The 13,486-nt window shown below is 36.8% G+C and overlaps 1 protein-coding gene across 1 annotated transcript in view; it reads left to right on the top strand.

Annotated features, from left to right (window-relative positions):
• The window catches only part of EFCAB5 (EF-hand calcium binding domain 5), an 81,161-nt gene continuing 67,675 nt past the window's right edge, over window positions 1-13,486 (top strand). Inside the window, exons 1-2 of the mRNA XM_074320420.1 lie at window positions 1-45; window positions 1,686-2,062. Coding sequence (XP_074176521.1) covers window positions 1-45; window positions 1,686-2,062 — 422 coding nt within the window. The remainder of the gene's footprint in view (window positions 46-1,685; window positions 2,063-13,486) is intronic.

Raw genomic sequence — 13,486 nt, 5'->3', positions numbered from 1 at the left:
ATGGCCAAATTTGCCTCTGCAAACTTCACACATGTATTCACTCATGTAATTTATTGCCTCTCCAGAAAACATCAAGTGTTTTTGGTCTTTCTTGTTCTTGTACTTTAAATTTCTGTTATTGCCTTTCCATGTATGATAAAGAGAAGTATGTTTTATTTGTGCAAGTCTATTCATCCCAGAATATGTATATACTGAAAACATCGCAGTTGCTTGTTGTGATATTAAATGCAATGCAATGTACTTCCTTATTCGGTGATTGGGGACAATTCAACCTAATATTCTGAACTGAATCTCCTTTGTGAGCGTGTGTGTGTGTGTGTGTGTGTGAGAGAGAGAGAGAGAGAGAGAGAGAGAGAGAGAGAGAGAGAGAGACAAGTAGGAAAAGGAATTGTTACTACAACTTCAACATGTCAAATGAAGTGTTTTTATCCTTGTTATATACATGTCAAATGATGTTATCTTGCCAGGCAGCTCCCAGAATGCACGCAAACACATATTTTTACATAGAAAATACTGTGGCTAAACGTACCCTGTGAATTCCTTATTTCTTTAACCTAATTGTGTTACTTTCCAGGCTATGAGCTTAACTTGTATTTTGAGAATTTTTTTTTTTTTACTATCAATTTGTTCAGTTCTGTTGCATTAATACAGCCCTAAGATTAACACAGTTTTGTAGGAAAATGCTTTTTCCTATAGCTATTGAATTTTCATTCTAGCAGTGTTTCATAGTGCTGCTTTTCCTCTGCTTTCCCAGTAGTCATTCCACAGTATGTAGAAGTGGTAAGACATTCTGATAAGACCAAGACAGCTGAGTTTCAGACAGGGCCTGTGTTTAAAGAGAACTTCACACATCTAGTTAAATAACCTTGTTGGGTCAATTTTCACCATTTGAATCAGGAGCCAGTCCCACCCATGTTACATGCCTCCTTGTGAAGAAAGAATCTAAGGCAAATGATAATGTGGCTTGTAATTCATTCCCATTTATTTCCGTAAGTAGGGTTGTACTGAGGCCATGCCCAGCAGCCAGCCATGCACTAAATGCAAAAAAATGATAAAAGTCACTTATGAGGCTGAACCTTTCAAAATATGAATAAGGAATTCTTTTGTGTTCCTACTTATTTAGTTGAAAGCATTTATGCCCCGAGTGCCTGAATAGGTCTTTGTATGTTAGAAGGAGGATTAATACAGGAGTGAAGGTGTGTACGTGGGGGGACAATTTGAAAGGCTTTTAATTTTATAAAGAGTTTAGGAAGACAATCCTGAAAAAGAATTTCAGTGTTTAGCATAGTGCTGGGCACGAAGTGAGACATTGCTAATTATTTATTGAGTGCACGTATAAATGAATCAATCTACCTGTAAAAGGTCTAGGAAGGTCCAAACACTGGCCTACTGAAAACCCCAGTACCTGTTTGAAACTATATTCCATTGGATGTCTGAATTAATTTGCCCTTGAGGCAGTGCTGTCATTTATGACCCTTGAAAGCAGAGGTCACTCTCAAGACAGCTGCAGATAGGCTTGTTCAATAAATCCTGATTTATTAACCCTGCGATTGCTGTGCCTCCTTTTCTTTTCTTCGTTTTATGGCCCTAAGAGAGAAGTGTTTGAACAAAGTTGTAACCAAACACACAACTACTTCCATTCTGCATATTAGTGGGGCAGTGTAAGTGCTAGGATTACTGCTTAGCAACCTGGAATAGATAAGGATAATCTGAAGAAGGAACTAGAAAAAAAGGCTGGGAAAAAGCTCCCTAAGGATTATTTGCCCAAAGAGTGGCTCAATACTGAAAACATGACATTGAACACTCGTGTATATTTGCTTGACAAACTTCTACCCACCTTAGTTCCTGGCATGGAAAAAATGTTAATGCAAGTGGAAAAAAAAAAGCTTTTGGAAGAAGTTGATATTACAACCAAGTTTGATCCGATTAATCATTTGGGGGAATTCTTAATGAGAAACAATCCTTATTATATCAAAGACTCAGGAATGTCTGGTTATCAAAGTGCGATGAGAGATGTCACAGAAGATCTGAAGATACACGTTCCCAGCTCTATCTGCAACAGGTACAATTAGTTGTATTTTCTTTTTAAAAAAATATTTTTATTAAAAATATAGCTAACATACAATATTATATAAGTTTCAGCGGTACGCAATAATTATTCAACATTTATATACTTAAAGAAGTACCCACTATGATATAAGCCCAGCAACCATCTGACATTGTACAATGTTATCACAATATTATTGACTATATTCCCCATACTGTATATTCCATCCCCATAACTTGTTTGTTTTATACCTGGAAATTTGGACCTCTTATTCCCCTTCACTTTTTCCCCTGTTTTTAAATTTTTCAATTATAATTGAAATTCAATATTATTTTATATAACTTCTGGTGTACAGGATAGTGGTTAGACATTTATATAATTTAAGAAGTGATCCCCCTGACTAGTCTAGTACCCACCTGGCACTATGCATAGTTCTCACCATATCATTGACTATATTCCCTATGCTGTACTTTACATCCCCATGACTATTTTATAACTACCAATTTGTACTTCTTAATCGCTTCACCTTTATCACCCTGTCCCCAACCCCTTCCCATCTATTATCTTGATAAATCTAGTACCCACCTGGCACCATACATAGTTATTACAATATTATTGACTATATTCCTTATGCTATACTCTACATCCCCATAACTACTTTGTTAACAACCAATTTGTACTTAATCCCTGCCCCTTTTTTCACCCCTCTTCCATCTGGCAGCTATCAAAATGTTTTCTGTATTTATGAGTTTGTTTCCATTTTTTTGTTTATTTTGTTCTTTAGATTCCACATATAAGCAAAACCACATTACATCTGTCTTTCTTTGTCTGACACTCCACTCAGCACAATACCCTCCAGGTCCATCCATGCTGCTGCAGATGGCAAGAACCCATTCCCTTCCATGGCCAAGCAATATTCCACTGTATATATGTACCACCTTCTCTTTACCCATTCTTCCATCAACTCCAGGCTGCCTCCACATCTTGGCCATTGTAAACAATGCTGCAATGAACATATGGATGCACACGTCCCCTCAAAGTACCATTTAGGATTTCTTCAGATAAATACCCAGAAGTGGGATTACTGGGTCCTTCTTTGTCTCGTTATTGCCTTTGTTTTAAAGTCTGTTTTGTCTGGTATAAGTACTGCTACCCCAGCTTTAAAATTTTTTTTTTCATTTCCATTTTCATGACATAACTTTTTCTGTCCTTTTACTTTCCATCTCTGTGTGTCTTTTGACCTGAGGTGAGTCTCTTGTAGGCAGTATATGTAAGGGTTTTGTTTTCTTATCCATTCAGCCCTCCTATATCTTTTGATTGAAACATTCAATCCATTTAGACTGAAAGTAATTGTTGATAGATATGTAGCTATTGCCATTTTATTATTCATAATTTTGATCTTTTTTTTTCCATCTTAAAGAAGTCCCTCTAACATTCTTTGTAATACTGCTGGTGGTGATGAACTCCTTTAGCTTTTTCTTAGCTCTTTATCTGTCATTTGATTTTAAATGATAGTCTTGCTGGGTAGAGTAGTCTTGGTTGTAGGTCCTTGCTTTTCATCAAATTGAATATTTTGGGGCAATCCCTTCTGGCCTGCCAAGTTTCTGTTGGTAGATCAGCTGACAATCTTATGGGGGCTCCCTTAGAAGATATTAGCTGCCTTCTCTTGCTGCTTTAAAAAATGTTTTTCTTGGTCTTTAACCTTTGTCATTTTAATTATAATGTGTCTCAGTGTGGGCCTGTTTGGGTTCATCTTGTTTGGGACTTCCTGCACTTCCTGGACTTGTATCTCTATTTCCTTTGCCAGGTTAGGAACATTTTCAGTCATTATTTCTTCAATTAGGTTCTCAATCTCTTGCTTTCCCTCTTCTCCTTCTGGTACCCCTATGATGCTAATGTTGTTACACTTGATGTTGTCCCAGAGGTCTCTTAAACGAGCTTCATTTTTTTTGGATTCTTTTTTCTTTTTCCTGTTCCAATGGATGTTTTCTGCTACCTTGTCTTCCAAATTGCTGATTTGATCCTCTGTTCATCTAGTCTGCTGGGGTTGCCTTCTAGTGCATTTTCCATTTCAGTTATTGTACTCTTCACTTCTGACTGGTTCTTTTTTATGGTTCTGTGTCCTTTTTAATGCTTACTGTCTCTTTGCTGAAGTTCTCACTAAGTTCCTTGAGCTTCCTGGAGTAGCTCCACAAAAAGCCAGGACACCCCAAGGTCTGCTGCCACCTGCCAGCTTCCTTAAGTCTCAGCCATTGATAAAGCCTTTTGCAGTAGGTGATTTGGGTGAGGCGGGTCCTCAGGGAGGAGTCACTAGAGTGGGAAGAGTTGTGGTGACCAGGTTAATGTAGACTCTGCTTTGGTTGCAGTGCTGAGCCTGGAGCTAGCTACTTAGCAAAAGTCTTACAGCACACCCAGGCTAGTTGCTGCCCACCTGGGGTCCATGGACTCAGATAGTTTTCCGAGAAAGAGTGTAATGTGGGTGGGACTGGCTGCTGTCAAGAAAGTACCTCTGATGGAGGTACTTTGGGGGTATTGGGTGGGGCGGGTTCCCAGCGAATCTCATTAGGGTGGAGCACTGGAGCTCACCAGGCCAATCAGATTCAGATTTACCCTGTGGGGGAGGGCTCAACACAGGAATGATGGCACCCACCTATTAGCTGCATAGGAGCAGGCCCCCTCACAGGGAAAGTAGCAACTGTCCTCCAGCCCTCGTCTTAAAGCCACACACCTCAGTCTGCCCCCCTGTATACCTCTGATGCCCACCGAGTCACCATCCCTTCATGGGAGCCCAGGGTGAGTGATTGTGAGCAAGTCTGTGTGCAGGCTGTTTAAGAGGACATCTGGGTTTCCTGCAGCCTTCTGTCCCACCCAGATGGTCGGAATCCCCACCGGTTTTCCACAGCCAGGTGTGGGGGCTCTTTTTCCTGGCACCAGTACTCTGGTCTGGGGAGGTCAGTTTGGGGCTTGCTCCTCTGTGGGGAACTTCCAAGGCTGAGATGTCCCTCCCGATTCTCAACCGCCACACGGAGGTTTGGGGTTAGCCCATTTCATGTCTCTACCACTCCTACTAGTCTCAACGTGGCTCCTTAATTATATCCTTAGTTATAGAACTTCTGTTCAGGCAGACTTTAGATGGTTTTCCAGGTTGATTGTTTCATAATTTAGTTGTAGTTTTAACGTGTTCATGGAAGGAAGCACACAGTGTGTTTATCTATTTTGCCATCTTGGATCTGTCCCAACTTGTTATATTTTCAGTTGATGATATTCTTTATATTGAAAAGCATGGAAAACAATAACATAATCATACAAACTTAAGAGGATTTAAAATAATTAATTTTATAAAATCAAGAATGTTGATTTTGTCAAATGCTTTTTCAACATCTATGGAGATGATCATTTGATCTTTACCCTAGGTTCATTAATAATGAATTTTATTAATAGATTTCCTAATTTTGAGCTATCGTGTAATTCCTGAAATAAATCCAACTTGGTTGCTATATATTTGGTTACATTGAAATATGCTTTCTACTAGTGAGACAGAATAAATGTTTCATTCTTTCCCTTTAATTCTAGATTTTCAGAATTCTCTCTCTCTCTCTCTCTCTCTCTCTCAAAAATCACCTCTAGTGTCAGCAAATGAAAGATTTTTCCCCTTTTGTTGAAGGGTTCTTTTTTGAGTATCATTACAGCCACATGGATTTTAGTATTTATGCAATGTATTTTAATCAATTGTAGTCATTTTTTCTTTTTCGTGCTCACCTTCACCCAGCTTTGATTCTTGTGTTCTTCTGACATTTCTTCTTAAGTCTTTAAAGCTTCATGCATTTTTTTTTAAAGGATTCTTCGTTCCTTTTAAGGGGATCAGTCATGTAGGAACTAGGAATGCTCATAAGTATTGAATTGTCATCACTTCTAGGCTCTCTCACAACTAACACATAATTTTTTAAAATGAGTTTGTATTAATAATTTCATATCAAATACAATGTTTCAGGGTTTTTATCTGATTCCTTGATTTTATATTTGTATCTTTCTTTTCCTTACACTGAAAATCTTGGTTTCTAATAATATTGAGAGAACTACTTTTTTGTTTCATCCTATAATTAATTTACATAAAATAGCTTCAAAATAATAATACCAACAAGCCTACTAATAATGGAACTACTAAATGAGGTTTTAGATTTATTTGCAGCTTTTTTGTCCATATAATAATATACCCTACTAAGTATGTGTGTGTGTGTGTGTTTAAAAAATGAAATCATTCAAAAAGTAGAAGAAACCAGGGGTTACATTTCTTTATAACCAGTGAAAAGCCTTTTGAACCATGACTCAAAGTCATGAAAATATTGATAAATTTGATTACATAAAAATTAAAACCTTTTTGCCTGGTAAATTGAGTGGCAACTACTCAATTCTGCTGCTGTTATATGAAAGTAGCTATAGACAATATGTAAATGAATAAGCATGGCTGTGTTCTAATAAAACTTTATTTATGAATACTAATTTGAATTTCTACATGCTACAAAATATTATTCTTATTTTTATTTTTAAAAACTATCTTATAATGTAAAATCTTAGCTTTTGAGCTGTACAAAACCAGGCAGCAAGCCAGATTTGGCCCCTAGGATGTAGTTTGCTATTATCTGACCCCTGTTTGGTCTCTTTCAGACCTAAAACAACAAATAAGACACTTTGAATCTGATTCGCTTCCTGAATCTTCATATTTTAATTCTGTGTGACTTGTTTTAGTGTACTTCCTGTAGGGTAAGCAACTAATTAGAAGCTTAAATGATCATTCTTTTGGAATTAGGTACATATGTTCCTCTAGAATAAAGTAAGAGACACGTATATTAACTCTTCTTTTGTTTTATTTTATGTGTGGACATGGAATTTTTATTTTCAGTTCAAACAGTCTTTCTCAGAGTGTGGTCACTTACCAATAACATCAGAATTACCTGGGTGCTTGGTTAAAAGTGTAGATTCCTAGCTTCTTCCTCAGATCTTCTGAATCAGAACCTCAAGGAATGCATTTAAAACAAGTTCCACAGGAGGTTATTATGCACAATAAAGTTTCAAGACCAATCATTTAGCAAAACCAAATTAAGGGAGTTTTAATACTAGTGAAAAGTTCCAATAGCTGCAGGGAGCAGGGTCATTAAATGTAATAAATAGCTTAAAGAACATTTTTGTTCACCATCTGTTCTTGCAGAGAAATAAATTAGATTTGTATTTAGATCTAGTTCCATAAAAAAACTTAAAATTGGAAACTGTGTCAAGGCTGTAAATCAATATATTGACAAATCCTTTCCCCTGTTAGGGATATGTAAATCTCAATCAGTGCGTAAACCTAGGTGTTTATCAATAACTATAGTAAGAATAGTAATGGGCAGACTAGAACCCTGGTCTAGGGTCCATTGCCAACCAATAATACGACAAGGATTAGTTTGTTTCATTGATGCTTCTTGAACTGGGAATTTGAATATTTAGAGTCATTTGAGGTTTGTTAAGAGCCTAGTTTCTGTAGGAGTGATACTGATGTAGGAATTTCATGAAAGAGTTAAAATAATCAGAGATGCTTAAAATCCAAGATCTATACATGTACGTCAACCTGGGACAGTGTCAGGCTTTTGTAGAATATTCAGAAATCCTAGGGATGCTTTACAACAGCACAATGTCTATTGACTTAAAGCTTGGATACCCAGCATCCTAGCGAAAAGAGTCCTGCTTTTAAATTCCCTGAACTATATCATTGTTTGTGTTGTTCTCAATTCATTGGAGAGCTTTGGAGAAGTCCATTCGTTTTGGGAATGAGAGTTTTTCTTATTGATTTTCAAGAAAAAGACAAATAAAATGTTTGTTTGGTTTGTCAAGACTTTATCTTCTGATGATAATGTTAAAACGTTCATCTGTTTAAACCTGATCTGAAGTTTTCTTCTTCCTGCTTCCCAGCACAAAAAGGGATTCATCTCTGTTTGGTGTCTAAGGACAACAGATAGAGAAGACACTCCTTCCTAATCTGGAACAATTTTCATAGTAATAGCCACTTATCTGAAAAATAAAATATTACTGTTGTTTGTAAGTTGTACACATGCAATATATTTTTATTGCATTTCATCAGAATTCCTGGAAGATAGGTATAGAACTGAAGCAGACTTTAATCCTTACATGTAATTTTGCAAAACCAATAAGGAGTTATGTTTGTGTCATTGCTTTTCTTCATATTTCCTTTTCTTTTAGCATCTTTCTTTCAGTATCTTTTCCCTCTCACTTTTGATTCCTCCAGTGCATGAGAACACATATTCTGTAAGTCACTACTGCCTTGTGAATTGATAATGAAAAAAATTTGCTCTTAAATTAGGGTTGCAAACTTTCAATAGCCTGATGGTGGTGATGGTTAAACGCATATGTACATGTGTTGAAATTTGTACAACTGTGCACCAAAAAGGTCAATTTCACTATATGATATTTTCAAAAATGAACACATTTAAACAGTAAAAGAAGGTTTGCAGAAGACAATTATTAATGTTAGAATTTTACACTATTCCAGAGAAGAAGGGCCTATTATACTATAAATTTCCTCTCTTTCCTCCCCAGTCCTGATACACAGTCCTAATCCTAGAATGAGAGTTCAAATGAACCAGGAAGTATATTTAAGAGACCCACGGCAAAAACTTGGACTTTTTCCTGTATGGCAGTTGTAGCAATGCATAACCAGTTCTGGCTTGGTAATGATCTCTGATCCCTGTATCTGTTGCTTATTTATTATCACTGCGCGTCTGCGTCTGTGATACACCTTGAGATATCTTTTGGGCATTTTTCCTATGACTCCTTTTTTTTTTTTTTAGCCTTATGGGCTAATCATGTAATATTTAGTCCATGAAATCAAAGCATCACAAAGAAATATTTCAGAGAAACACTTTTTCAGCCACAGCTACATAAAGAAGAAAAATAAGTCAGTATAAATGCTCAAGCATTAAGGAAACACAAACCAAGTAAACACTAAAAGGGAAAGAGATGCATGCCTTTATTTTACTTATAATAATTATCTGCAAATGAACTGATATACAGTGTTCAAGGAACTTATGCAGACTATGTCACAAATCTGTTGTGTATGTTTCTATTGGAATGGGGTATCTGCAAAGGGTTTGAGGCTTTACTTCAAAGTATTTACTTTTTGTATTAAAAACAAACAAACAGACAAACAAACAAACAAAAACCCTCAAAATGTCTAACTCATCCTTACAAGATGCCGGCACTAGGGCTTGGCAAGACCGAGGGAATGTTTCATCCTTGATATGGGTGTTTGTCAGTTGCCAGGAGACAGTGACTTCCAAGACAGATGTCTGCTCAGGTAGACAGCTGCCACCTCTTTACTAAACACAACGCTTGTGCTTACATGATGTTAGGAAACCCCACAGGTGCTTCTCCCCAGGTGACATTATCAATATTCGTCATCTTGTGAATCTGCATTGAATATCATATTTCATCAGTTCAGTAAAACAGATTATGCCAAAAGGGAGTGGATAGATAAGGAAAATGTGTTTTTATAGTATTTGAATGACTATGTATTATACCCAAATATATGTCATAGGACTTTGTCCAAACAGGTTCTACTTTTGTTCAACCTAAAGCATAATAATAATGCATATATACTGACTAGTTTCATATCCATCTCTAAGCCACACTAAGTATCACTTCTTCTGGGATACCTTCTGCCACATCTGGCCTGGATTTGGTACTTTTTCTATATATTCCGGAAGCATCTATAGGCTCATGTCAACCCTCTGCACACTGTAATGTGATTGTTGAGATACCTCCTCATAATCTCTTTGGAGACAAGGATTATTTTCTATCACACCTGTATTTCCAATACTGAGCACAGTGCTTGGTATGAGTTGGGGCTTAATAGTGTTTGTTAGATAAATGAATTAATAACTTGAATTTATTAAGGCATCTTTACTCAATTAGTATTTATTGCATAACTACTGAGTTCTCAATGTTGAGCCATACCTAACAGGGAAAAATTACAGAATTTGGTTCTTGTCAGGAGGAACTTATGCAGTATAGTTGATGAAATATAACTAAAACATAGCTAAATTTAGCAAAGCAGTTGTCCATACACATTTTACCTACTTCCCATGTTTCTCAACCTGTTCTATCTGGACTTTGTTCCAAACTCTCTTCAATAAATGGCCCTTACCAAAATCTCAATATTCTCCAGTCCTACTATTTGCTAACAGTTCTGTTGATTTATAGGCCCAGTGGAAAGTTTGCCATCCTCATCTTACATGACCTTTTAGCAGTATTCAACGATGTTGAAAATTTCCCCCTTGAAATAGTCTTTCCCTTCCCTTCTATGATATGATTCTTTACTAGTTTTCCTTCTCTCCCTATTTAGTTCTTTTCCATGTCCTTTGCTGGATTTCTCCGCTACCTGATCTTCAAAGACTAAGGTTCCTCAAGGCCTGGTACTAGGCCTTGTTCTCCGATGACGCCATAATCCATCCCTGAGTGCTCCCATTCCAACACATGACATCAGTTACCATGTATACATTCATACCTCTTAGATTTATATCTCTAGCCCAAACACCTGTTTTGAGCTCCAAACAGTGTATGCAGTTATCTATTCAATATCTCCACTCGGGTGTTTCACAAGCACGTCAGGTTCAACTGTCTTATTTGGCTAACCATCCAGAGTCTCAAGCCAAAAGCAGAGGGATCAACCAACCTTGACACTTGCTTCCTTACTGCTCACTTCCAGTAAATCATTAAGTCCTATTGATTTTACCTCCTTCTCTTCAATCTATTCATTTCTGACCTCTCCCATTGCGACAACCCTAGTCGAAGCTACCATCATCTCTCACTTGCACTATTGCAACAGTCTCCTAATTGGTATGTTTACATCCGCTCTTGCCTTCTTCCAGTCTGTTCTTTACCTGTATCTGAAGTGATTTGTTTTTTAAAGGTTAACCTTATCATGTTTTCCTTCAATGTAAAAGCTTTCAGTGGTATCCCTTTACTCTTAGAATAAAGTCCTAAATCCTTAACTGGGCTGTAAGACCTTCCTTGTATGACCTGCTTAGGTCCCTGACTTTCTTTCTGGCCCTGCCTCCTGCCTCATTCCTTCTCACACTCTCTACTCCAAAAACATAGGATTTCTTTCAGTTCTTCAAACATACTGCGCTTCTTTCTCACTCAGAGTGTTTACATATACCATTCCCTTGGCCTGTATCGCTCTTCTTCCTCTTTACCTTCTTTATCCTACCAATCCTCTACAGTTCACTTGAAATAGGACTTTATTGTAAATTAACTAATCTAATCTCGCTTTTGCCCTCATGATGAAGTTTTTTTTGGTGTGGGTTTTTTTTTGCTTTTTTGTTTTTAGATACATAAGATTATTATGAGATACATCTTAATTTGGGAGTAATCAAGTATTTAATGTCGAATCTCTGGAATTAATCATCAGTATTTAATGGGGAGGCTATGATAAATGTTCTTCATCATTTTACAAAATTCCAAATAAGCCTATTTATTTCTCTGTTCCAATATCATTGATTAACCAGTAACTTAGATTTTTCGTAAGTCATTACACTTATGTTAGGAATCTCATTTCATAAATAAGATACATGTTGAATAAACAAAAAGAAACTAAGAATTAGTATAATAATTAAATGGATACATCATATATGGTTTTTATAGGAATACTCGTCACAGGAATAATATGGCTGTGCTCCAGGAATGGCAAGAGAGCCAGCTTAGCTTTGTGAAACTAAAACCACTAGAGCTTAAAAACAAACAAACAAACAAACACCGAACGTATTAACTTGCCAGACAAAGAAATACACACCAGTGAAGACTTCACTGAATAGTTTGCAGAAGAGGAAAATTCAGGGTTTTTTAAGTATTAGGAAGGGAGCTTCATGCTGGTTATACATGTAATAATTGATAACTATCACTGTAGAGGACAGAGTAAGTCCATAGGTTTGTACATGATTGATTAAAACAAGCCCCATTGTTTAACAGTCAAGAGTCTTCATGTAGGTCCAGTAATGGTCTGGTATACTGGAGTCACTCAAAATTCATGGTCAGTACCCACTTAAGCTGGTTAGAACCAGTTTTGATGAAATACAACATTCAGTTTTGATATAATTTAAGCAAATGCTGCTCAAAGTGGAAGGTTTTCCTTGTACAATTTGAATGGATGGGTGGAATTTGGATTGTCACAACTAGAGCTGTCACAATGATCAGTTAGATTTATACTGTACTTTTCCTTAAAAGATATCAAAATACTTGTTAAGAGGGGGAACTTTTATTAGTTAGCTTTTGCTGTATAACACAATACCTCAAAACTTAGTGGCTTAAAGCAATAATAATTTATAATATTTGCTCATGATTTTGTGGGTTGGTAACCTTGGGCTGGGTTCATGACTCATCTCTGCTCCCCGTGGTATCAGTTGCACTTACTCATGCATTGTAATAAGGTGTCAATTGACAGCCTTAGTCACTTGTCTATCAATCACTTGTTTGCAAAAGCAATGGAAGTAAGTGGATCATCATCCAGAAGGCTAGCCAAGCTCATTTCTAAGGTGGTGGTGGGAGGGCTCCTAAGTTCAATAAAAGAGGCAAGCCCCCATCCATGTTCAAGCACTTTCTTTTCTTTTTTCTTCCCAGTTTCATTGCGGTATAATTAATAGCACTTTTCAACTTGATTTTGCATCATGTTTGCTAATGGTCCATTGACCAAAGCAAGTCACATGGCCACACCAGACACAAGGGTACAGAAATAGACTCCATCCTCTTGATGGAAGGAGCTTCAAAGTTACAGTGCATACAAACAGACATGCATACAGAAATGGGAAGAATCTGTGACCATTTTGCATTTTACCCCACTAGTTTTTCCTCCTTTCCAGTCTCCTTAAATATGGATGTCTAGTTATATTTACACTGTTAACAGGTTATCCCTACTCTATACTGACCAAAATTAAGAGTTTTGGATGCTCTGGAATTCTGTTGATGGATGTGGATATCCTCATAAGATAATACAGACCACAGAAGAGAAATTTTGTTCATTCCTTCAATGAGTTGTTACTTAATCAATTTAAAATCCTTTTAGATTATATCTAGAGTCTCACGTACAGTGGCCATTAAATTAATGTGGGCATTAATAAGTGGGAGGACGTGATTTCTAAGCTGGGATCTAAAAGATGTAGAAGATCTAATCAAGCAAAGAGAGAGAGAGAGAGAAGTATTTCAGGCAGATAGAAACGTGACAGAAACCCAATTCTATCAATCCATTTTTATGTTCAGTACTTATTACACAATATTGTTGAACTTTTCTGCATTAGACCCTAAGCTTTATTAATGGCAGAATCCATAGTAGGTTCCCAATAAATGGTTGTGTAATGAGTGAATAAGTGACTGACTTAGTAAGTGAGTGAATGA

Source organism: Rhinolophus sinicus, linkage group LG15 (assembly GCF_036562045.2).
Source record: "Rhinolophus sinicus isolate RSC01 linkage group LG15, ASM3656204v1, whole genome shotgun sequence".
NCBI classification, from domain to species: domain Eukaryota; kingdom Metazoa; phylum Chordata; class Mammalia; order Chiroptera; family Rhinolophidae; genus Rhinolophus; species Rhinolophus sinicus.
This window is presented reverse-complemented; position numbering and strand designations above follow the sequence as displayed.